The 25,107-nt window shown below is 33.3% G+C and overlaps 3 protein-coding genes across 4 annotated transcripts; 2 read left to right on the top strand and 1 right to left on the bottom strand.

Annotated features, from left to right (window-relative positions):
• Positions 1-2,797: 2,797 nt before the first annotated feature.
• On the top strand, positions 2,798-6,657 carry LOC107946954 (probable LRR receptor-like serine/threonine-protein kinase At5g45780). 2 transcript variants are annotated; one of them, XM_041083509.1, is made up of 4 exons: positions 2,798-3,747; positions 4,078-4,359; positions 4,443-5,324; positions 5,419-6,657. In XM_041083509.1, exons 1-4 carry the CDS (start codon positions 3,318-3,320, stop codon positions 5,898-5,900), a joined length of 2,076 nt encoding a protein of 691 aa, XP_040939443.1. In that variant the 5' UTR covers positions 2,798-3,317; the 3' UTR covers positions 5,901-6,657. The 2 variants fall into 2 exon arrangements, with proteins under 2 accessions (XP_040939443.1, XP_016736953.2); XM_016881464.2 differs by having other exon boundaries at positions 2,800-3,747; positions 4,099-4,359.
• Positions 6,107-8,607, bottom strand: LOC107946955 (putative transferase At4g12130, mitochondrial). The gene is made up of 5 exons (XM_016881465.2): positions 7,844-8,607; positions 7,185-7,438; positions 6,914-7,012; positions 6,647-6,805; positions 6,107-6,571 (listed from the first exon to the last, which is right to left on the bottom strand). Exons 1-5 carry the CDS (start codon positions 8,266-8,268, stop codon positions 6,336-6,338), a joined length of 1,173 nt encoding a protein of 390 aa, XP_016736954.2. The 5' UTR covers positions 8,269-8,607; the 3' UTR covers positions 6,107-6,335.
• A 4,907-nt stretch (positions 8,608-13,514) lies between these two features.
• On the top strand, positions 13,515-14,715 carry LOC107947651 (uncharacterized). The gene is made up of 2 exons (XM_041083510.1): positions 13,515-13,826; positions 13,918-14,715. The coding sequence occupies exons 1-2, from the start codon at positions 13,767-13,769 to the stop codon at positions 14,509-14,511; spliced, it is 654 nt and encodes a 217-aa protein (XP_040939444.1). The 5' UTR covers positions 13,515-13,766; the 3' UTR covers positions 14,512-14,715.
• Positions 14,716-25,107: the final 10,392 nt, after the last annotated feature.

Consider the following 25,107-nt stretch of genomic DNA (forward strand, 5'->3'; position numbering starts at 1 on the left):
TTATGCATCAACAAAATGTAATTGATATTAAATCTATTTTTGGAGGAAACTATTGAACTATGAAGTTAAGATGATGCAGACAGCCAGATGTCGGCACTGCAACACAACATTTAAACAAAGTTGTAATCAGAGATCTGCAATTCCGACAAAAGAATCCCCATGATATGGACCCTTTTCTTTCCCCTCTTACAAAGGAAAACATTAGCAGCAGTAAGTAATTAGTGATAAAAAAGAGAAGCACGTATTCAACTGTTGACATGATTAGCTTTGAGAGGGTAATTAATTATAATTTACGAGAATCCAAAGATTAAGGAATAATAATCCGTCCTCCTTATAAAATTACTATAAATAAAATGACGTTGGGTCATTTCGACTTGTTGCTTTATTGAAACAAGTAGGGAGATAATTATGATATAAAATTCAAATTTTCCTTTAATTGTGTTTTAAAACATTAATATTTATATCAATCAAGTTATTCTGACAGTTTAGCCATTAGTTTGGATAGTCTATCTAAATCATATGGATCAAATAGTAAACACATATGTACCTATTACATGAACAATTTAAATATGACGTGTTTAATAAATAAATAGCCCTTCTAAATGCTATTGATATTTTTTTTATATTTAACACAACAGATACAAATTGTCCATGCAATAAAGGCACATATATTTATAATTTAATCAATATATTTTAAATATACTCTAAATCAAATTCTAACCAGTAATTAAGCACTTAAATTGACTGTTGGACCAACGAAAAGACTTGATTGATATAAAAACAATACTTTAAAGACTCAATTAAAATGATTTAAAGTTTAGAGACCATTTTTGAATGTAAATGAAAAATTAAGGAATTTTAGTGAAATTAATCCCTTTAAAAAAAATTAAAGTCGGTAGTGTCAGTGTGCAAATTGGGTGGGGGTAGTTTGGTATTCCTTGTAGGCTCTAATTTTTATAAATAGTCAAAGGCCCATGTGAGGGATGGCTTGTTTTTGTTAGGCTCCCTACCCCAATTCCCATTGACCTCCACAACGGTTTTCAAATTAACATCCCACACTACTCCTTTTAAATTTCAATATAATAATATAAAGTATCCCACATAGTTTGAAATTTTAGCCATCTAAAGGAATACCTGTTCCCAAAACAGATCTCTAATTAATATATTCTTTGGATTCATTGTAAATTACTTGCAAAATTCAACCTAAACCATATATCTATAACAATGTTATTGACAGTTTTCACGTTATAAAATTTAATGTATATATTTTTTGCCATTCTAACTTTATCTAATATCAAAATTTAAACCTAAAACTTTTGAGATTTCTAACATATAGCTTTAATTTTATTGACAAATAAATATTATCATTCTGAACCACAGATCTTAAGATTAAGGTCTGGTAGAATTTAGTAAATTTTTCAAAAGATTTAAGAGTTTAGTGAATTTTTTTAGAGTAAACTATAAAAATAGTCACTTACTTATGTTTGAAATATTATGTTTTAGTCACTTATATTATCATTTTGGTACGAAATAGTCACTTTACCGTTAAGCTCCATTATCTCCCTAACGATGGTCCTATGTCAGTCCAAATTAAATTTATTTAGTAAATTTTATTTAAAACCCATTTGGACTGCCATATAGGAATGTCGTTAATGAGGTAATGATTGAGTGACCACTTTGTAACAAAATGATAATTTAAGTGACAAAAATGTAATATTTCAAACATAAGTGACTAAAATGTAATCTAATGCAAACAAAAGTGACTATTTTTGTAGTTTATTCATTTTTAAAGATTGAGGGGTTAATTGCAATTTTTGTGAGATTAACAAATTTTTAAAAAAAATTAAGAGAATTTAATTAATTAAAAAGTATAATGAAAATGTTTAAAAAAATTAAAAAGAAAAATCAAAATTTTGGAGTGGGTTACTCTGATTAGTGAGGAGAAATATTAGGGTTGAAATAAAATGCAGCCGTAATTTTCAATTATTTTTTATACAAAGAAATTCAATTTAAAAATATAATATATTTTCCGATGTGTTTGAAATTTTCTATACGCTTGAAATTCAAATTTGTTGGTCTAGATTGTCGTCCTCTCCTCTTTCTTTCACTAACTCAAATAAAATTTTATCCATATTGGAAAACACTAATTTCTCCATTCATATAAAGTCCAAACCCATATGAAAATAAGTCAATGTACGGTCAATTCATCCATTTACATTTTAGTTAAATTATGTTATTAGTCCTTATACTTTATGAAAGTTGTGGATTTTGTCTTTATACTTTAATTTACTCATCTTTAATTCATGCGCTTTTAAGTTTTAAAATTTTAGTCCTCACCAAACAATAATTGTTAAATTAATTTAGTTAAGTTTTACTATTTCCAAAATTTGATGTATCAAACATATTATCATATGTGTAATATCATGTTAGCTTATTATTTCCACATATTACTCACTAAAAATTTAGTTAATGGATTAACGATTGTCATTTGCGTTAATATTGAAATTTAAAAATTTGAAAAGTATAGGGACTTAGAATGATCCAATTGAAAAAATGGACTAAATTTATAACTGTAGGCTTAGTATATGACTAGTAAATGAATTTAACAAAATGAATTTAACTATTATTGTTTTGGTTAGGACTGAATTTTCAAATTTTCAAATCCGAAACGTAAAATGACTAAAATGGACCAATTCAAAAAATATAGGGACTAAAATTGATCAAATTAGAATATAGGGACTAATTCACAAGTTTCACAAAGTACAAGGATTAATACAGAATTAAACAATTACATCTCCACTTGCTTGGCTTAAAACTTTTCTGAACCCCAAAGTCACAAACAAATCTACCACCAAACTGTTTTCACAGCCAAGGAACTTCACCATCATCACAATTCACAGCGCAATTTCTTGATAATCAGACCTTAAATCAAAACTAAACTACTAAACAAAGAAAAAAAAAAGGATCTAGCGATGGAAAATTGTTTCCGATGGCCACAGTCATGATAGCTAGCTGGCATCTTTCATCATCGCCCATATTTCTTTATCAACTATTCAACTCCCTTATTAAATTTGGAATGGGAACATGTTGAGTTGCTCCAAAAGTCGCTATTAATTGTGCATTTTCTGTTTCAACTTTGGCATGCACTCATCTCTACACTTGCTCCGCTTTTCTTGCCTTTGTGTCTTTTCTTAATTACCCCCTCTCTTCTCACATTCTTCTTCTTGACTTTCATTAACTACTGGACTTACTACGAACATGGCTTCTTTTCTTTGATCTTATTTTTCAACCCTGGAAGATTTAAGCTGAGGGAAAAGATGGGTGTCTCTCAGTTTCGGTTCTTTCTTGTTCTTTTCTTCGTATTCTACGTTCCAAAGTGGGTTCATGGGAACACGGAGCTTAGAGCTTTAATGGAGCTGAAGGCTTCTTTAGACCCAACAAACAAGGTGCTGGAGTCATGGAGGAGTGACGGTGACCCTTGCAGTGGTTCTTTTATGGGCGTGGCTTGTAATGAGCACCGTAAGGTGGCCAACATCTCGTTGCAGGGAAAGGGTCTTTCTGGTAAACTCTCGCCTGCTATTGCGGGATTCAAGTGTCTTTCTGGTTTGTACTTGCATTACAATTCATTATCTGGGAAGATACCACAAGAACTTTCGCAACTTCAGGAATTAACTGATCTTTATCTTAATGTTAACAATCTGTCTGGTAGTATCCCTCCTCAGATTGGAAACATGGCTGGTTTACAAGGTTAGTTCATCATCTGCTTTAAGATTCCATTTACCTTTCAACTGCACTTCAAGTTCCTATTCAAGAACCAACCTAGTTTAAGGTGTAGGAGATATCTTTCCTTTTCCGGGACCCTAGACATTCCGCCAAACAAATCACATGGTTTACGATATTTTCTGTTGTTTGCCCTATTTGATATTAGCTACCTCGACAATATCAGAAAGGTTGAATTCTTATGCTACCAATTTGTTTGCTTTCCTTTTTGTAGTTTTTTGCTGAATTGTTAAGAAATTTTTAATCTTTACTCTTTGCTTGATATCAATTATCATCCAAGTTGAGACATTCGAACAGGAAATTTGTTTGCCTTTGTAGTTCTGCAGTTGTGTTGCAACCAGCTGACAGGGAATATACCTACACAGATTGGGTCTTTGAAGCAACTAAATGTTGTTGCTTTGCAATATAATAGACTAGATGGTAAAATTCCACCCAGCTTAGGGAACTTGAGAATGTTAAAAAGACTTGATTTGAGCTTCAATAGCCTCTTTGATGCAATCCCTCCAACGTTAGCTGATATCCCAGAACTGGAAATTCTAGATGTCCGAAACAATACTCTATCCGGACTTGTTCCTTCAGGTAATGATTTTTCTCTTGGATTAAGTACTGTTTTTTGTGTGGACTCGAGACTGATTTGTAATCTGCAATGGATGATAACCAAGGTTTGAAGAGATTAAATGAAGGGTTCCAAGGTGACAACAACCCGGGTCTATGTGGAGCCGGTTTTCCCTTGTTGAGACGTTGCGGTCCTTTTGATGGTGTGAACATTAACCAGGTTGAACCATTCCGGCCACATTTAAATAACACTGCTCCAGAACCAGGGGTTAACTCCCACCCATCAAATGTCCAGAGACATTGCAACCACACTCATTGCTCACGCCCATCGAGATTCCCCGAAATGCCTGTTATTTCAGGGGTTACTACGGTGGTTTTCATTGTTACGGTTGCTGGACTTTTTGCAGTTATTCACTACCGTAGGCAGAAACAGAAGATTGGAAATACATCTGGTTCTTCCGAAGAGAGCTTTAGCATTGATCAGAAGAAGGAAATTCTAAGGAATGGAAGTGTTTCACCACTTATAACACTTGAATATTCATATGGATGGGATCCATTAGGTGATGGCTGGAGTGGCATTGGATTTTCCCAGGAGCATTTGAATAAGTTTAGGTTCAACTTAGAAGAAGTTGAGTCCGCAACTCGATGCTTTTCCGAGTTGAATTTACTGGGCAAGACAAACTTTTCGGCTGTCTACAAAGGGGTTCTAAAAGACCGTTCTATTGTAGCCATTAGAAGCATAAACGTAACCAGCTGCAAGTCCGAGGAAGCAGAGTTTGTTAAGGGATTGTACTTGTTAACCTCCTTGAGACACGAAAACCTTGTCAGGCTACGAGGTTTTTGTTTCTCAAGGGGCAGAGGCGAATGCTTTCTCATTTATGACTTTGCTTCCAAGGGAAACCTATCCAAATACCTCGATCTAGAAGATGGAAGTGAACCTGTTCTTGACTGGTCGACAAGGATTTCCATCATAAATGGCACTGCAAAAGGTCAGTTTCATATCAGGTTTATGCTGAGCATAAAATATCAATAAACCACCATATGTTTCTCTTTTGAATGATTTCTCTTATATTGCTCGAATAGGTCTGGAATATTTGCACAAAAGTGAAGCAAACAAACCACCCATAGTCCACCGCAACATATCTGTGGAGAAAGTTCTCATCGACCAACAATTCAACCCATTGATTGCTGACTCTGGTCTCCATAAGATTTTCGCCGATGACATTGTCTATTCAACTCTGAAAGTGAGTGCAGCCATGGGTTATCTAGCACCAGAGTACATTATGACAGGACGTTTTACGGAGAAGACCGACGTGTTTGCATTTGGGGTGATCATTCTCCAAATCCTGTCTGGTAAACTTCTACTCACAAGCTCAATGCGGTCGGGGGCGGAAACTAGCAAGTTTGAAGATTTTGTCGATAAAAATCTCAGGGGAGAGTTTTCTGAATCCATGGCATCTAAGCTGGGGAAAATTGCACTTAATTGCACCAATGAAGAACCTAATGACAGACCAAGCATGGAAACAATTATTAAAGAGCTAAATGATTACAGTGTCAGTTCTTGATGGGGGCATTATCTTTTACCCCAACTTGAGAAACTGACGATGATGATGATGGGGTCAAAGAGATTGCTGAAACTTGATTTTTGTTGGTGGTTGTAGATCTTTTTGTCGAGTACTATGATGATTTGAAGTATGAAAAGATGACAATATCGTGTAAAGTGGAGTTGCAGATAGGAGTTTCCTCACTGATGACTAGCAAACAAAAGAAGTACGGAGAAATATTGGGAGAAATAACTTTCTAATCATACAATTTGATACATAGATTTTAATTCGTACCTCCACATGCATTGAGCCAGCAAAACGAGCCAAGCTAGTTGACATTAAGGTTAATAGCATGTCTCTTGGAGAACATCATCCCCTTATTGCTTTTATTTTCTTTAGTGAGGAGAAAACAAGTTAGCGGTTGTAAAATAAGTTTCAACAAGTTGTACAATCGATCTATGCAACAGCAGTATGTTGTTGATCTTGAAACCATTCTGCAGGCCACCAATCTGGTCTAATTGCCATAACCTTTATATCTTCTTGCCCCTGTATCGTCAATGTGTCTTTGAATGCATCGTCGAGCCGCAAGACACCCATTCCACGAAAGCCAAGTGCAGTGGTTACACTCCCTAGCTTCTTACCAGAGGCAGTGTTGATCACCTCTGAACCAGGGGTAACTTTCTCTTCCACCTCTGAAATAACAAAATGTATCAGTTGTGTTGTTGTAAGATAATTAACTTCAATGAAGCCCAACGGTGGGAGACTACCTTTTCCGTTATTATCGAGAAATTTTAAAGGAAGCAAACGCTTGCGAATAACCCCCCTATGGTGTGTACGAGCTATAAGTTCTTGCCCCACATAGCACCCTTTATCGAAACTGATTGCGTTTAGACCTGCGAAATTGTATTCGAGTGGAATCGCTTCCCCTAAACAACATAATAACGATGTCAAAACTGAGACCAGATAGATGAAACATCTTATAATAAATTGAAGATACAAAAATAAGATGAATAGCCATAAAGCAAAAACAGCACCTTTGGGAATTTCAGTTGAGCCCTCAGCAATTCCCTTCTCTAATCTCCACATAAGGTAATTCTCCTCATCTGTTTCTTTATCCGACTCAACTAATGGTGCTGCAACAGAAAAAAATAGGAAATAATTTTAAGGCTTTAAGCAATAGGTGAGTTGCATGATTATTAAGAAACAATGCCATCCTAAATCGATTATTATCTCGAACCCATGACTTGTATTTAAAACGTAAATTAAGAATGAATTTCAGCCGCAACAAAAGATCGATGAACTCACGCATTGTACCAGACGGAAAAATCCCCCTAAAACCTAGACAATCTAATCTGGGATCCTTAAACCATTGCCATCCAACATCACTGCTATGTGAAGCTGACTTGCCAGCACTATCAACACCACCACCCCAACCAACGGAATCCGCCTCTGGTTCTTCGACAGTAGGGGTTTTTCCAGAAAGGTCACGCCCGTACCTCTGCCAGCAACTGAAGTCTTCTGCCACATTATCAATATCTACTTTAGACCTTAACCGGTATCTGCAACAGCAAAAACAGGAACAGTCATTAATTGAAGTTCTAATGTTAGCATTACTATAAAAGACAAGCACGTTTCTCTAGCTGGTAGTACTATAGTCATATGCCATGAAGATACAATAACATTTTCAGATATGTCTCTTTAACAAATCATTTTTGAAAGAAACAACAGCGCCGTAAGAATTCCATACTGATTATGAATTTAACAAATAATAATACTTTGAGGAATCGCTAAGACATGCAGAATAATAAGTTATCTGATAAAGCTAAAAACACAGAAAAATTGACCATGAAACGTAACCGAGAGATCCTATGAAATTCAAATGCAGAAGATAGACAACAGAAATTTATCCTTTTGAAAAATCAATATTTAAAAAATTCAGGAAAATAAAAACTAAAAATACCCACTTCTTAAGAGTCGCCAACAACTCATCCGAGATCGAGTTATCAACATCAGCCAAAATCTCCACCGACCCACCAGACCCATTATCGGGACCCGATCCAGTCCTGTCCAGCTTCTCCTCCGGCCGTGGCGGCCTATATAAGAACAAGTCATACAAAAACCTTCCTTGAGGTGTCAAAAGAGCTGCATACATAGGAGGAACTACAACAGACGCCACGTTCGGCGTAGGAATGGGGGAGTTCTCTTCACGTGGGGGTTCACCGAACCTCCGTACATCGTTTGATAAAAGACCCTGAAGGAATTTGATGGTGTCGGGTCCTGAAAACCGGATTACATAGCGGGATTTTAGGTGAGAGCATAGTGGACCAGCGTTTTGGAGGCTGTGAAGGCAACGATGGTTGGAGAGAAGAGAGGACCTGAAACGGTGCATTTCGGAGTTGTTTCGGACTGGAGTTTTGAATTGTTTCTGTGAGGGTTTAAAGGAAGAAATGCAGGGGTTTAGAAGTGTTCGTCGGCAACTTGGATGGTGGACACGTGGGCAGTCGATCGAGTTTTTGATACGTGGCACACTGACACGTTAACGTTGTTTGTTCGTACGAAGACAAGACACCAGATGTTCGATGAAATTCTTGAATGAGATTGGATTTGTTAGAATTCTGAAGAGGAACATGGGCTTTGGGTTTATATTTGCATATCTTGAGCAGTTGACATGGCAATGCGTCGGGTCTTTGTACCATTTACCACTCCAGTCCCTGGGGCTTAGGCTTCCTGCCTAATCTTTTCTTTTTGAGCAATGCGGCTCCCTGCCAAATCTATTTTTGTTGGATAGCATTTTTTTAATTAAAAAAAGTTATGTTCATTTCTTACTTTTAGTTTAATTGGATATAAAATATGTATTTAGAATATAAATGTGTATTTGAAAATAATATAAAATAAATAATAAAATATATGATTTTAAATTAATTAATAATAACACATAAAATATGTACGGTATTAAAATGAAAAAAATAGATTAAATTGTGATTAAATAAAATTTAAACTCATAAATACATCAAGAAAACTAAATAAGTAGAATTGTTTACTATGGTGTTGTCATCAATTTTAAGTTCAAATCCCATCATGTTGCTGTCACCAACGTAATTATCATGGTTCAAATCTCATCATATGTATATTTTTATTGTTTTTGCTTTTAATGTAAACCACTAAAATATTTTTGAATAATATAATTTATTTTAAATACATAAAGTTATTTTTATAATTTTTCTAACCGAGTTGGTGCCCGATTGACTTTTGACACCAACTCAATTAAATTTTTTATTAATAGTATAGATTTCGTAAATGAGAAAAAAGAATCATTATTATAAAATATTGTTTTTAAAAACAATGAAAATTTATCAAAAATTTATATAATTTCTAAACAAATCATAAAACAGTCTAAACCCCTTAATTAGAAAATAATAAGTGTTTAAACATATTCTAATCACAACCTCCAAATTGCTGGAATGATAACAATGTTAATTAAACTAATATTCAGTGGACCATAATTTATTAAAATGGATTAGATACAACAAGTTGTTTGGATGTTGGGGATGTGTTGTTTATATGAAATCCACAGTTTTGAGATATGTAAAATTGACATTTGATCATTCTTTAATATTTAATAGGGTTCAATTAGTGTTTGATGAATGAGGAAAAGTAGATTTGCAAAAACTAATTAGGCTCGGCCGCCAAAAAGGATTAGCCTAATTCTTAAATGGTCCTAGTCATAAATTCAATCATGTTGGTTATAAACTTTTTCTCAGGTTTTTGCAACTTGTCCTCTTCTCTTGTTATGTGTCCACGTGTAGAATTTAATTTTAAATATTTGTATTTTTACTTATTAATGTTTTATTTATATGTCAGCGGAGATTGATTTGAGTACGTTTAGAATTGAATTAAAAAGTTAGAAGTTGATTTTTTGTTTAAAAATTGCGGAATTATTATATGATGTCACGATATTAATCCTATCATGTCGTGACGAAAAATTATTTATAATGTCACAGCAAGACAAGGAATTCTCTCATGTCGCAACCATGTCGCGATGTCTACCTTATAATTTTAATACTTTGCAACTCAGTCTTAATTTAATATTGGGTAAATTTTAGAGTTTTTGTAAGTTTGTATAAGACTCGAGAATGATTAATTATTGTATTATTTACTTATACTACATGTTTTTGCACGTCTAATGATATGAAATAATATTTAAATTGATCGTAGTTGCTCCAACAATGAACGTGACACATTGTAACTCAGACTCGACGATTGTGTTGAGTATAGGGTGCTACACAACACAAATTTAAAGGTTTTAAAAAAAAAGATAACTTTTTTTTATAATATCAAAGGACTAAATAAGTTATTATGCTTTATTTAATTTAAACTTTAATACTTAAATATTAGATTAACTTAAAATTCTAATATCACAAGTAGAAATATATTTTTAAATCCTATAATCAGTTTAGGTAAAACCATGAAACCTACATAAAATCATAATATGTGAATTGACATTATACCAAGTGAAAAGATATAACTAGAGTTTTGTTTCATTTTGTAATGAAATTTTTAATTGATATACTTAAAATCTTTACCTAAATATGTAATCATGGTGTTGGAGAGACATTAGAATTTGGATCATCCCCTTTACCTAATTTAAGATATTTGGTTGTCCTCATCTTTTAGGACTTGAATCCAAGTCCGTACAATTAACAATGTTTGTAAGAACAATTAATTGGTGTGAGAAAAAGAAATTTGACTAAAAGTTACTAAATATGGGTTGACCAAATGCAGGAAAAACGACCATGTAATTATCACCCGCACTATCTCTATCTAATTTATTGCTTCTACTTAATAAGAAATTAATAATAATAAATAATAATAATCAAACTTCAACCCACTTGTTTTGTCCCCAAAAAATTGCACTTCAACCTCATTTTATAGGTTAATCATGTTATAGCAGGAAAAGCAAACTCAAGTCTCTGTATTTTAAAAATATAACAATTAATTAAAAAACATTTTAAATTAATCATTTTTTAATGTAAGAAATAAATGCGATAATATTTATGTTTATTTAATTCATTATACCATATGGTTTTCATTTTATGTTTTGTGTTAAAAAATAAGTAGCTTAAGCCAGAAATGGTGTGGGAATTCGTAATGGTTGGCGTCAAGACAGAGGCCGCAGCTTTTTAATGTGGGGTGGCGTCGACTGAACCTATCTGTCGTGGCCGTAGCGTCTCTATCATACGGATGAAGAAATAAAATATGTTTGCTGCTTGTGTTTTGACTTTGGTTTATATGTTTTCAAATTTTAACATTGATGAGGAATTGAAAGAGAACAAATTTTCAAACCAAAAAATAAAAACAAGATAAACATGAACAATTGGACGAGACAATAAATAATAATTACTGAAACATGGCTGATTCTTTTATAACTTTAAATATCCAGTTCACATACAAATTTGATTTTTTCTAAATACACATTAACTAAAATATTTGGGTTAATATACAAATTATTATATTTATTTAAAATATTATTTTCTTAACTTAATTGGTATTTAAACTCGACAACCGTAAGTTAATTTGATGCTTCTTTTAAGTACATAACTAATACTATTAAAATATGTTAACATGTTGATGTAGTACCGACGATTAATAGTACAATGACGCATGACAATATCATATTTTAATATATGTTATCATGTCATTGGTCGTCAATATAATATTATTTTATTTTAATAGTGTTAGTCAACTATCTAAAAAAAAGTAACAAATTAATTTACAGTTGTTAAGTTTAAGTACCAATTAGATTAAAAAATTTCAAGTGTCTAAATATATTTTAACCCAGAAGGTTTATATATTTATCTAGTTGAAAAATATTTTTTGTGTCTTCAAATGTGTAGTTTACGTGAAGCCACGATGTGAGGAAATAAAAGATAAATAATATATTTATCTTTGAAACCAAAATAGTAAATATTCTTTTATAGCATTGGTTAATGTTTCTTTGCTAAATCTGGGTTTAGGTAAAAATTTGATAACGTAGTATTATGAAATTATGTCATGTCATCATTTAAAAATTAAATCGTTTGTTTTCAATATACTAAATACTAATTGTAAAACGTTAATACTGCAAAACATCTTAAAAAGTATTTATTTCACGAAATGTAATCTCATTTGTATATGTTGAATATTAGATAATATCATTAGGAATTTATGAAGATTGAATGAAATATTTTTTTTTTGTAAAACTATATAGAAATGAAGTTTAACATTGCAAATCAAAATTTATGTATATTTTTCCTTTTAAAAAATAATAAGAAGTATAAAAAAATTGAAGAGTTAAATCATCCGTAAAGTGATTAAATAAATCCGTTGTTATCCGAAATCAACAAATAAAAAACAATAAATTAGTAGAAGCCATGAAAAAAGATTTTAGATAATTAGTGAGATAACATGAATGATTTATATATATATAGACTATAGGGTGTGAATTGGTCCATAGTATTGATACGAAATAATATGCCATACGTTGAACACTGTTTCGATTTCAAGACGAATAATATTTGATTAATTCGATATTCTTGATTTCATGAAAGACTGCCTTCAAAGAGAAGAAAACAATATTCATTACCAGCAGGCATTATCGTTATTGACTTGGGAAATGCTTATTCTAAACGTAGTTTAATGGCTTAAAATAATGAGTGAAACTCAAGCTAATCACCAATGATGGTTGAATTTCTTTCTTTTCTTTTTAATGGAACCCAACTCCGTACCCTAAACCATCATTATTTCCACATCAGCGCTGAGTTGCAATTTTTTTTTTTGGGTGGGTGGTGGCAAACAAACCGGCCGAAAAAGTCAAAACGCGCATGGATTGGAGTCACTGAGTCAATTTTAAGAGGCGCCGGAACCGAGCCCAGCTAGCCATTCAGCCACAGGGGATTAATACGGTACGGCGGTCTTTGGCTCATACGGACGGACGGAAATAACGTTATACGGAAACCCATTTTCAGTTTGACATTAACCCCAGCCATTCCTTTTCACCTTTTAAAATTAAACCCACTTGAAGAAATTTTTAATATATTTTATTGGATCCGACGATTATGCAGTCATTCTTTTTTATTAAATTAAAATATAATTTATTAATTATATATTTTTAAAAAAATATGTTATCTTTTTTACAATCTTAAATCAAGTGAAAAATATGTAAAATTACAGTCGTGACTCAATAAACATGTAATTTTCTTAAAAATAATTTATTAGATATACACTTTAATTAACATTTCTTAGAAAAGCATTAGCATGAATGTCAAAATTGCATATAAAATATAAAAGTGGGTTGATTGCTAGAAGCATAAATAATGGCATCAAAGTTTAATTATAGCAAATATTGAGAAGAGGGAGTTGGGCAAGTTGATTAAAGCCAAACAGGCTAGCATTAGCTTAAAAGTTTAGGATAAATTCCCCCAACTTAATTAGATGTGTAATTATATCTTAATTAGCAAGTTAGAGAGCACAAGTAAACCCTTATCTTTTCGTTGTAATTAGGGTGGAACATCATGGGTATTTTAAGAAATTATTTAACGAACTTGACATTTGAAATATCGTATTAAAAACCAGGTTTTTCCATATCAGTCACTGGGGAAAAAAAACACATCAATACTAATCCACAGAAATCCTAATCCGCCACACGTTGAATTCGTCAGGGCCACATTGTCAACGCCCCTCCCAACACAACAAAATCCAATCAGTTTGCCATTACTTTTATTTTTTTTATTTTTGTCTGCAATATAAGGCAACCCACACCACCAAACTTTTCATTTCAGCTTGTCAAACAAGAAAAGCACAACTTTAAAACGCTAACAGGAGAGAAAACGAAATACAAACAGAAAAAAAATGAAGCTAGTTTGGTCTCCGGAGACAGCATCCAAGGCTTATATCGATACTGTTAAATCTGTAAGCACTAATCAAATTGTTTTTTTTTTTGGGTTTTTTAAAATTCATTTGATTGATGTTGGGTTTTTTTTTTTGGTTATTTGGTTTGTAGTGTGAACTTCATCATGAATCTGGTGTAGCAGAGCTTGTTTCAGCCATGGCAGCCGGCTGGAACGCGAGATTCATTGTGGAGACATGGTCACAGGGTGGCGCTACCGCCACAAGCGTTGGCCTGGCTGTTGCTAGCAGCCATACAAATGGAAGACATGTTTCTATAGTCCCCGACGAAAGATCAAGATTAGAATACGTCGAGGCCTTAGAAGAAGCCGGTATGTCACCGCCCGAAGTCATCGTCGGGGAACCTGAGGAAGCAATGAATCGGTTAAACGGCATAGATTTCATGGTGGTGGATAGTCAGCGAAGGGACTTTTCCAGGGTATTAAGGCTAGCGAAACTGAGTAACCGAGGGGCAGTTCTTATATGCAAGAACGCTAGTTCGAAAAATGGTTCCAAATTCAAATGGAGAAGCGTGATCGATGATGGTTCACGACGGCTTGTCCGTTCTGTGTTTCTTCCGGTAGGGAAAGGCTTGGACATCGCACATATAGCCACCAGTGGGGGAAATTCAGGTTCAGGCAAAGTCCAAAGGCGGTGGATCAAACATGTTGATCGTCAATCTGGGGAAGAACATGTCATACGAAAATAGAACAATCTTGTATTTCTAGAAGAAAAAAGAAGAAGAAGAAGAAGAAGAAGAAAAGCATAATTTGTATATGTATATCTGTTTCAACTTTCTTGATCTTGACTATTGACTTTTATAGGAATTTGAACCTGAAAATTGTTTGGAACAAGTTTCCAAATACAATCACCTGTTTTGATGGAGATTTTGTAGCATATTTTCTGTTTTAAACAATCTGTTTACCAATTTCCTTTTCTTTTTGACAATATGATTTTGTGAGAATTGAAGAATCACAACATTGTTTCGTGTAAGAACCAGTTGAATCTATACATATTATCCATGACTGATTTGATGTACCACGGCAGCGTATGTTGGTTATAATTACAACAAGGGAGTATAACCGCAAACAAGTTTTAACAAGAAATAAGGACAAAACACTCCTTTAAGCTCCCTTAACTGTCTACTTCATGACTGATTTGATGTTCAGACACCTTTAACGAAGGATTTCTTGTCTGAAAGGGCCTTGTTTATTTTCGAGGTAATTTTGCTTCTCCTTCCTACTGCAGCCCATGAAAAAGAATGGAAGCACAAATAAACAGTAATCTAAACCCAATCACAAATATCATTGAAAAAAAGAGAGGAAAAACCACCCACTGTCTCCAAAACAACACGGAATCACAAAGCAGCAAAAGCAGGTGGCAGTGTCCGCTTGTAAATGTGAACAACTCCTATATCTTTGCAATTTTCTTCTTTTTTCTTATCTTTTGTTTACTGCGGCAGCATCAAAGATTTCATGTTTGGTTCAAGCAAAGAGGACAATGATTAATATGGTTATGTCGCCAAAAATTAAAAGATCAGCAGCATATCATACAATCGCAAACAAAAGATCATGCCGCAGTAAACAAGATATGTTGAATTGCATCTTTATTGCAAACTGTCGAGACACTGAACATTACACAGTATGTTGCAACATTTAATAGCAACGCTCTGAATAATGTTAGGACAACCTGATAATTTTGCCTTGTAATTATTTTTATTGCTTAATATCTATTTGTTATTCTCTTGTACTATACACAAATTTTCACTTTGATATTTTTTTTAAAAAAAATATTCTTAAACTATAAAAGTAAGTGTATTTTATAATAGGAAAACAATCATCACCTTATCGATAAATTGAAGCAAGTGCGTTTTTCTATATAACTTTAGCCTTCGAAACTCCTGAATCCTCTTTTCTCTTGCCTCTCTTTGCTGTCTTGGCCTCTCTATGAGCGGGGGCTCAGCTGTCAAGCCGCCGCTCATATCTCCAACCACGGTTGCTTACATCAACTTACTAATTTAAGCATTGAAAGCATTGTGAGTCAAATTACCAAAATATATCTAAACCATCAAATTAGGACATAAGTTATAAGACAAACCTAGGAACATACTATAAACTATTTACATATAAAACGAGCACAAACTTAATCTGAGCTGAGTCATTGAGTCTCGAATGCTTTCGACTTTAATCTGCTAAACTTGTACGCATCCTGTACATATAAATAAACAAATTGTACGCTAAGTAATGTATACTCAGTAATAATAACATAATTTGAAAAATAATAAAACTATGAAATAAAGGTTAGTAACATGTTTAGAAATCTTCTTATTACATAATAAAGAGTAAACTATCAAAGCTATAAATCACATAAGTTTTCATGTCACCTGACTTGTAAAATCACCCTTGGGGCATTCATTTATTACATTTGATTGTCCAGTATATCAATGCAACCTCAAAGTATTAGCACATCATTTTGCATAATTCAACCTTAATATTCATGTTTACTCCTTAACTATTAACCATTACATTACACATATATTTAATTATCAGCACAACCCTTATTAATTGATTCGGATTTGAGGACGGATATGCAAATCAATCCACCAACACACCATTATACGTACCAGAGTGCTAGTCAAGTATAAATGTAACGTCCCCCTACTCGAGACCGTTGCCGGAGTCGAGTAGGAGACATTACAAAACTTATCTTAGCACTTAAACAATTTTCGTAGTAAACTATCCATCTGCGTCACGGTCGCTAAAAAAATCATATCTCGAGTTACAAAACTCGAAATCTAATTCCGTAAATTTTCCCTGAAACTAGACTTATATATCTACTTACTAATTTTTTCTAGAATTTTTGGTCAGGCCAATTAGTACAGTTTATTAGAAAAAGTCTCCCCTGTTTCAGGGTTCGGCTACTTTGACCCTTGTGCACTACGAATCAAATTTCTTCCTGTACAGAAATCCAATGACTATGCCATTCATTTCAATTAAAAAATAGACTCAATAAGGAATCCATACAAATAAAGTTTGAGTCCTAATTCTTAATACACAATTTATGGTGAATTTCTAAAGTCAGAACAGGGAATCCAGAAATTGTTCTAACCCTGTTTCACCAAAACGTAAATATCTCATAAAATACAAATCTTTTACCTATTTTATTTCTTCCATATAAAAATAGATTCATTAAGCTTCAATTACAAATTTTATTCATTATCTAATTCACTTTATACTATTTTTGGTATATTTTCAAATTTGGACTACCGCTACTGTCCAAATCTGTTTTAGTATAAAATGTTGATAACTAAGTTTATAACATCTTCATTTCTTCTCTCTACAATATTTACCAACACTTCCTCTTATTACTCTTCACTAACATATCAAAACATACCATACTTAAGGTTTTGGTAACATTTACAAAATATACCAAAATATCACTTAACAACTTAGATACTTTCAAAATGACCAAAAGACATCCTAGGTACAATGCCATTTTCCAAAAAGATAGAAACTTCACCAATTTGAGTTTGGGGATCGGCTTATATGCTGAGTCCTTATACTTTCGTACCTAGCCTGCGCATGGAAACAAACCGTACGCTGAGAATATTCTCAGTGGTATTTTTATAAACAATAGCTTAATCAACTTTAAAACATGGTAATTCAAACACATTATTACTATTATTCAATATCAATCAGTACTTTAATAACCTTTACTTTATTTACCCTTATTAACATAACTCGGACACTAACGGATACACGGATCCAACCCACACTCCGGGATAAGCACATAGTGCTTCATCGGAATAAATCCGGAACTTTAACATTATAGTACACAAAGTACTTCATCGGAACAAATCTGAAACTTTAACAGTAGTCCGACTAGCCCGACACTGTTAATAGGGTATTCAAAATCACATTCATTTCAATATGGTAAAAATACTTACCTCATTCACATTTTCATACAATATAAATATCAAATATAGCAATAACGATTAAGCTCGGTTTATAGAAATACAAACCACTATTTATCGAATTTAATCGATATCTTCGTTCACTTTCTCTTTTCCATTCTTTGATGACGTATCCGGTGCTACGTTTGCTACTAACAATCATACAATTAAAAATCATCAATATATTAATTCATAAAACACATTTTCACTTTCTACTAAACTTTTACAAAAATTCCAATTTCGTCTTTTTTCCATTACTAATCTTTTTTTCTTTAACTTAAGCTTCATATTCTCTTTTAATCATCTCATTAACAATTTCTAACTCATAAAATTCATTATAAAACATAAATTTTGAGCTCTATTCAACTTAGTCCCTATTTAAACCTAACTTAGAAATTCCTTTAACTAATCACTTCTAACTTCAATTTCTATCAATTTAACCCATAAAACCTCAATTTATTCAACTAAATCAATATCTAAAAATTCTCTATTTTTCTTCATTTTAACCTCATACATGTAGAACTTTGAATTAGGCATCCATAAACATAAAAATCATAAGAAAATGAGCTAAAACAACTTACCAATCAAACTTTAGGGCCTTAATCCTCAAATTTCCCTTTTTTCTTTCTTTCTTTCTTCTTTCTTTCACGTTTGCTCTCAGTTAGTCTTTCTATCTTCTTTTTCTATTTTATCAATTTTACTTATTATACTATTATTAACCTACAATAAATATAAAACTAACATGTGTAATAGCTATAACATAAAATATCTTATAGCTATTACACATATATACGAACTATTACACACGTTATTCAATATTAACACACACATGGCACTTAGGGTCTAATTACTAGATTAGTCCCTTTTACTTCTTTAGTTGAGTATTCAATATCCTGTCGTTTCAAATCTGCATACGATTTCTGTCTATCAAAAGCAGTTTTCAATCTTTCCCGAATTTTCCTAACTGTACTTTCCGTTTCTTGAACCAATTCAGGTCCAATCATCTTCTTCTCATTCAGTTCTGTCCAACATACGGGTGATCGGCATCTTCGTCCATACAAAGCCTCATACGGTGCCATCTGTATACTTGACTAGAAACTATTATTATACACAAATTCGGCTAATGACAAATAATATTCCCAGTTAGACTCAAAATCAATCATACAGGCTCGAAGCATAACTTCTAAAATTTGTATTACCTGTTCAGATTGACCATCAGCCTGTGGATGAAAAGCTGTACTAAAGTGAAGTCGAGTACCGAAAGATTCATGTAATTGCTTCCAAAACCTTGACGTAAACCTTGGATCTCTGTCAGAAATTATTGATTTTGGAATACCATGTAATCTAATGATTTCCCGAACATAAACCTCAGCAAGTTTCTTTAACAGCTAAGAAATGAGCTGACTTCGTAAGTCGATCAACTATTACCCAAATAGCATTCTTTTTACTTGTAGACATCGGTAATCCCGTCACAAAGTCCATCGTTATTCGATCCCATTTCCATTCAGGAATATTGATGGGTTGAAGTAATCCCGATAGAACTTGATGTTCTGCCTTCACTCGTTGACAAGTCAAACACTTTGCCACATATTCAGTTATATCCTTTTTCATTCCCGACCACCAATACAATTCACGCAAATCACGATACATTTTCATACCTCCAGGATGAAATGCAAATGGACTATTATGAGCTTCTCGAAGAATTAACTCTTTCAACTCAGAATTATTCGGAATGCAAAGTCGATTCTGAAATCTTAGACAGTTATTTCCATCAATGCTAAAATTTTTTGTTGTACCATTCTGAATCATCTCCCTTTTCTTTAACAACTTATCATCTTCTAACTGTGCTGATCTGATTCGATCAAACATTACTGGCTTTATTCTTAATTCAGTCAAAAGGCTTCCATCTTCAGTGATACTAAGTTGTGCAAACATTGCTCGTAATTCAATCGCAGCTTTTCTACTCAGTACGTCGGCTACTACATTAGCCTTCCTTGGATGATAGTCTATGACACAATCATAGTCTTTTAGAAGCTCTATCCAATGCCTTTGTCTTAGATTCAATTTTTTTTTGCGAAAGCAGATACTTCAAACTTTTATGATCCGCATAAACATAGCACTTTTCACCATAAAGATAGTGCCTCCAAATCTTCAAGGCAAAAATTACAACTGCTAATTCTAAATAATGAGTTGGATAGTTGCGTTTATGCGGTTTCAGTTGCCGTGAAGCATAAGCAATGACTTTCCCGTTCTGCATCAGTACACATCCCAGTCCACTCAATGAAGCATCACTGTATACTACAAAATCTCTTTCTGATTCTGGTAAAGTCAACACCGGTGCCTCTGTTAACATTCGTTTTAATGCTTCAAAACTTTTCTGACATTGCTCATTCCAAACAAATGGAATATTCTTCTGTAGTAGCTTGGTCATCGGTAAGGCTATCTTTGAAAATCCGTTGACGAATCTTCGATAGTAACCAGCCAATCCGAGAAAACTTCGTACCTCTGATACATTCTTAGAAACTTTCCACTGAATAACTGCTTCAATCTTCTTTGGATCCACTCTAATTCCATCCGCTGATACGGCATGACCAAGAAACACAACTTCTGATAACCAGAATTCACACTTGCTCAATTTTTCGTACAATTACTTTTCTCGTAGTATTTGTAAAACAATCTGGAGATGTTGCTCATGATCTTTTTCTGACTTGGAATACACCAAAATATCGTCGATAAAAACTACTACGAACTGATCCAAGTATGGCTGAAAAATTCAATTCATAAGATCCATAAAAACAGCAGGGGCATTTGTCAGTCCAAATGGCATTACTAAAAATTCATAATGCCCATACCTCGTACGGAATGCCGTCTTCAATATGTCGCACTCTTTTACTTTCAACTGATAGTATCCTGACCTTAGATCAATCTTTGAAAATACGGAAGCTCCTTTCAGTTGATCAAACAAATCATCTATTCGGGGAAGTGGATACTTGTTCTTGACAGTCACTTTGTTGAGTTATCGATAATCAATGCACAACCGCATCGACCCATCTTTCTTCTTAACAAATAACATTGGAGTTCCCCATGGTGATGTACTAGGTCGTATAAAACCTCTGTCCAATAAGTCTTGCAACTGTACTTTTAATTCCTTTAGCTCAGTAGGTGCCATACGATACGGAGGTATTGATACCGAATCTGTACCTGGGTAGACTTCAATCACAAATTCTACCTTTCGATTAGGGGGTAATCCAGGTAATTCCTTAGGGAATACATCAGAAAATTCACATACAGTCCGAATTTTACTACACTGACTCAACTGAATCCGAATTAATCACATATGCTAAGAAAGTATTACAACCTCGATGAAGAAGCTTGCTAGCTTTAATGGCCGAAACAATACGAATTGATCCACTAGTCCGAATACCATTTACTTCAATTCTATCTTCACTTTCATTCTGAACAATAAACTTCTTCTTATAACAGTCTAAAATCACTCCATGTTCTGATAACCAGTCCATTCCCAAAATAACATCAAAGTCGTCAAATGACATAATCAACAGATCAACAGGGAATATTTTATCTTGAATCATTAACGAACATCTTCGATATATATGGTTCACTAAAGTAGTTTGTCCTAGTGGACTAAACACTTCTATCATAACTTTAGACAATTCAGACTCTAATTTTTTTGTCTCAACTACTTTTGTATTAACATATGAATGTGATGACCCAGGGTCTATTAAAGTATAAACGGGTGCTGAATTCAATAAGAATATACCTGTCACCACATCGTGAGCATCTTTCTCTTCTCGAGTCCTCACAACATACGCTCGAGCTGGAGCTCTAGCTTCAGATTGTTGTGTAGCACTCTCACTAGTTCTTCTAGTACCACTTCTAGCAAACGAACTACTTCGACCTGATCCCCGGCCTCTGGAAGCAAATTCAGATCTTTGCACTACTGTCGGTGTTGTTTCAGATATCTTTGGGCAATCTTTAATAAAGTGATCGGTAGCTCCACAACGGAAACAACCTCCAGTCAACTTTCTACACTCCTCTTTGTGTCGGTTTCCACAATGCTCACATATTGGAATTTCAGTATTCTGAACTGGACTTCGGATACTGCCAGTAGACACAGTAGTCTGTCTTTTTCAACCTCGATCACTCCTTTCCGATCGAGAACTAAATCTCCAATTACCTCGTGATTCCTTTGACCGCTTAGGATGCGGACTTGAACTAACCATTCCGGGACGTTTTTTAGTCGAACGAGTAACTTCAGATTTTTTATCCCTTCCGAGAATTTGTTCAATCATCTTAGCTCTTTCCATTAAATCCACAAACTCAGTGATTCTAAGAGGCATCAACTGTAGTCTAAATTCATCATGTAATCCTCTTAAAAATCTTTTACATCGGTCGACTTCAGTCGGTACGAACTCAGTGGCACATCTGCTCAATCTCAGAAATTCTCGTTCATAATCCACTATGAGCATCTCACCTTGTTTCAGTGTTAAGAACTCTTGTCTTTTGTCCTCTAAGTACATTTCTCCCAAATACTTCCCCCTACCCGAGACCGTCGCCAGAGTCAAGCAGGAGACATTACAAAACTTATCTTAGCACTTAAACAGTTTTCGTAGTAAACTATCCATCTGCGTCACGGTCGCTAAAAAAATTATATCTCGAGTTACGAAACTCGAAATCTAATTCCGTAAATTTTCCCTGAAACTAGACTTATATATCTACTTACTAATTTTTTCTAGAATTTTTGGTTAGGCCAATTAGTATAGTTTATTAGAAAAAGTCTCCCCTGTTTCAGGGTTAGGCTACTCTGACCCTTGTGCACTACGAATCAAATTTCTTCCTATACAGAAATCCAATGACTATGCCATTTGTTTCAATTAAAAAATATACTCAATAAGGAATCCATACAAATAAAGTTTGAGTCCTAATTCTTAATACACAATTTATGGTGAATTTCTAAATTTAGAACAGGGAATCCAGAAATTGTTCTAACCCTGTTTCACCAAAACGTAAATATCTCATAAAATACAACTCTTTTACCTATTTTATTTCTTCCATATAAAAATAGATTCATTAAGCTTCAATTACAAATTTTATTCACTATCTAATTCACTTTATACTATTTTGGTATATTTTCAAAGTTGGACTACCGCTACTGTCCAAATCTATTTTAGTATAAAATGTTGATAACTAAGTTTATAACATCTTCATTTCTTCTCTCTACAATATTTACCAACACTTCCTCTTATTACTCTTCACTAACATATCAAAACATACCATACTTAAGGTTTTGGTAACATTTACAAAACATACCAAAATATCACTTAACAACTTAGATACTTTCAAAATGACCAAAAGACATCCTAGGTACAATGCCATTTTCCAAAAAGATAGAAACTTCACCAATTTGAGTTTGGGGATCAGCTTGTATGCTGAGTCCTTATACTTTCGTACCTAGCCTACGCGGAAACAAACCGTACGCTGAGAATACTCTCAGTGGTATTTCGATAAACAATAGCTTAATCAACTTTAAAACATGGTAATTCAAACACATTATTGCTATTATTCAATATCAATCAGTACTTTAATAACCTTTACTTTATTTGCCCTTATTAACATAACTCGGACACTGACGGATACACGGATCCAACCCACACTCCAGGATAAGCACATAGTGCTTCATCGGAATAAATCCGGAACTTTAACATTATAGTACACAAAGTACTTCATTGGAACAAATCCGAAACTTTAACAGTAGTCGACACATAGTGTCTCATCGACTCAATGTCGGAATATCCTAATACTTCCAATTCCTATGACATGTCAACTATATCCGACTAGCCCGACACTGTTAATAGGGTATTCAAAATCACATTCATTTCAATATGGTAAAAATACTTACCTCATTCACATTTTCATACAATATAAATATCAAATATAGCAATAACGATTAAGCTCGGTTTATAGAAATACAAACCACTATTTATCGAATTTAATCGATATCTTCGTTCACTTTCTCTTTTCCATTCTTTGATGACGTATCCGGTGCTACGTTTGCTACTAACAATCATACAATTAAAAATCATCAATATATTAATTCATAAAACACATTTTCACTTTCTACCAAACTTTTACAAAAATTCCAATTTCGTCTTTTTTCCATTACTAATCTTTTTTTCTTTAACTTAAGCTTCATATTCTCTTTTAATCATCTCATTAACAATTTCTAACTCATAAAATTCATTATAAAACATAAATTTTGAGCTCTATTCAACTTAGTCCCTATTTAAACCTAACTTAGAAATTCCTTTAACTAATCACTTCTAACTTCAATTTCTATCAATTTAACCCATAAAACCTCAATTTATTCAACTAAATCAATATCTAAAAATTCTCTATTTTTCTTCATTTTAACCTCATACATGTAGAACTTTGAATTAGGCATCCATAAACATAAAAATCATAAGAAAATGAGCTAAAACAACTTACCAATCAAACTTTAGGGCCTTAATCCTCAAATTTCCCTTTTTTCTTTCTTTCTTTCTTTCTTCTTTCTTTCACGTTTGCTCTCAGTTAGTCTTTCTATCTTCTTTTTCTATTTTATCAATTTTACTTATTATACTATTATTAACCTACAATAAATATAAAACTAACATGTGTAATAGCTATAACATAAAATATCTTATAGCTATTACACATATATACCGACTATTACACACGTTATTCAATATTAACACACTCATGGCACTTAGAGTCTAATTATTAGATTAGTCCCTTTTACTTCTTTAATCTATAATTAAACTTTTATTCCTTATGCAATTTATCCCTTTAAACTAAATTCAAGCTACTTCACTTAATTAAACACTAAATAACCATTCAACTATAATTCATAAATATTTCTAATAAATATTCATGAATAAATTTCACGGAAACAGTACTCAAGACTCAATTTCTGATACCGTAACTTTCGGTTCATTACAATAAATGCACCTATCTCACCAACCACACCATGAGCTAGTGATACATTTTCAACTCTCAAGATATCCATCACAATATAATATGCACCAACGTTAGATATCTCGCCTATTAAAATAGACCCTATGGTATGCCAACTGTGTAACACCCTCTACCCGTATTCCGAGCCTAGAATAGGGTACGAGATATTACCGAACTTAATATGATCAATCATGTAAAAACATCAGCCATAAAATTTCTTCTAAATTAAAAACTTTCATACATATGTTTAACGTCCCTTATATAGGTCTACGGGGCCCAAAACATACATTCATGGTGGTTCGGGACCAAACCGTAAACATATGAAACTTTTGCAACACTTAG

This window comes from Gossypium hirsutum, chromosome A12 (assembly GCF_007990345.1).
Source record: "Gossypium hirsutum isolate 1008001.06 chromosome A12, Gossypium_hirsutum_v2.1, whole genome shotgun sequence".
Lineage (NCBI taxonomy): Eukaryota > Viridiplantae > Streptophyta > Magnoliopsida > Malvales > Malvaceae > Gossypium > Gossypium hirsutum.

Excerpts from the sequence above, each read along its gene's own strand:
- LOC107946955 (XM_016881465.2), bottom strand. The coding sequence starts at position 8,268 with ATGCACCGTTTCAGGTCCTCTCTTCTCTCCAACCATCGTTGCCTTCAC. Across the intron at positions 6,806-6,913 it reads CTCAACTGAAATTCCCAAAG|GGGAAGCGATTCCACTCGAA; the intron begins GTGCTGTTTTTG and ends TATGTTGTTTAG. Across the intron at positions 6,572-6,646 it reads TCTCGATAATAACGGAAAAG|AGGTGGAAGAGAAAGTTACC; the intron begins GTAGTCTCCCAC and ends TTGTTATTTCAG.
- LOC107946954 (XM_041083509.1), top strand. The coding sequence starts at position 3,318 with ATGGGTGTCTCTCAGTTTCGGTTCTTTCTTGTTCTTTTCTTCGTATTC. Across the intron at positions 3,748-4,077 it reads AAACATGGCTGGTTTACAAG|GAAATTTGTTTGCCTTTGTA; the intron begins GTTAGTTCATCA and ends ACATTCGAACAG. Across the intron at positions 4,360-4,442 it reads ATCCGGACTTGTTCCTTCAG|GTTTGAAGAGATTAAATGAA; the intron begins GTAATGATTTTT and ends ATGATAACCAAG.
- LOC107947651 (XM_041083510.1), top strand. The coding sequence starts at position 13,767 with ATGAAGCTAGTTTGGTCTCCGGAGACAGCATCCAAGGCTTATATCGAT. Across the intron at positions 13,827-13,917 it reads ATATCGATACTGTTAAATCT|TGTGAACTTCATCATGAATC; the intron begins GTAAGCACTAAT and ends TTTGGTTTGTAG.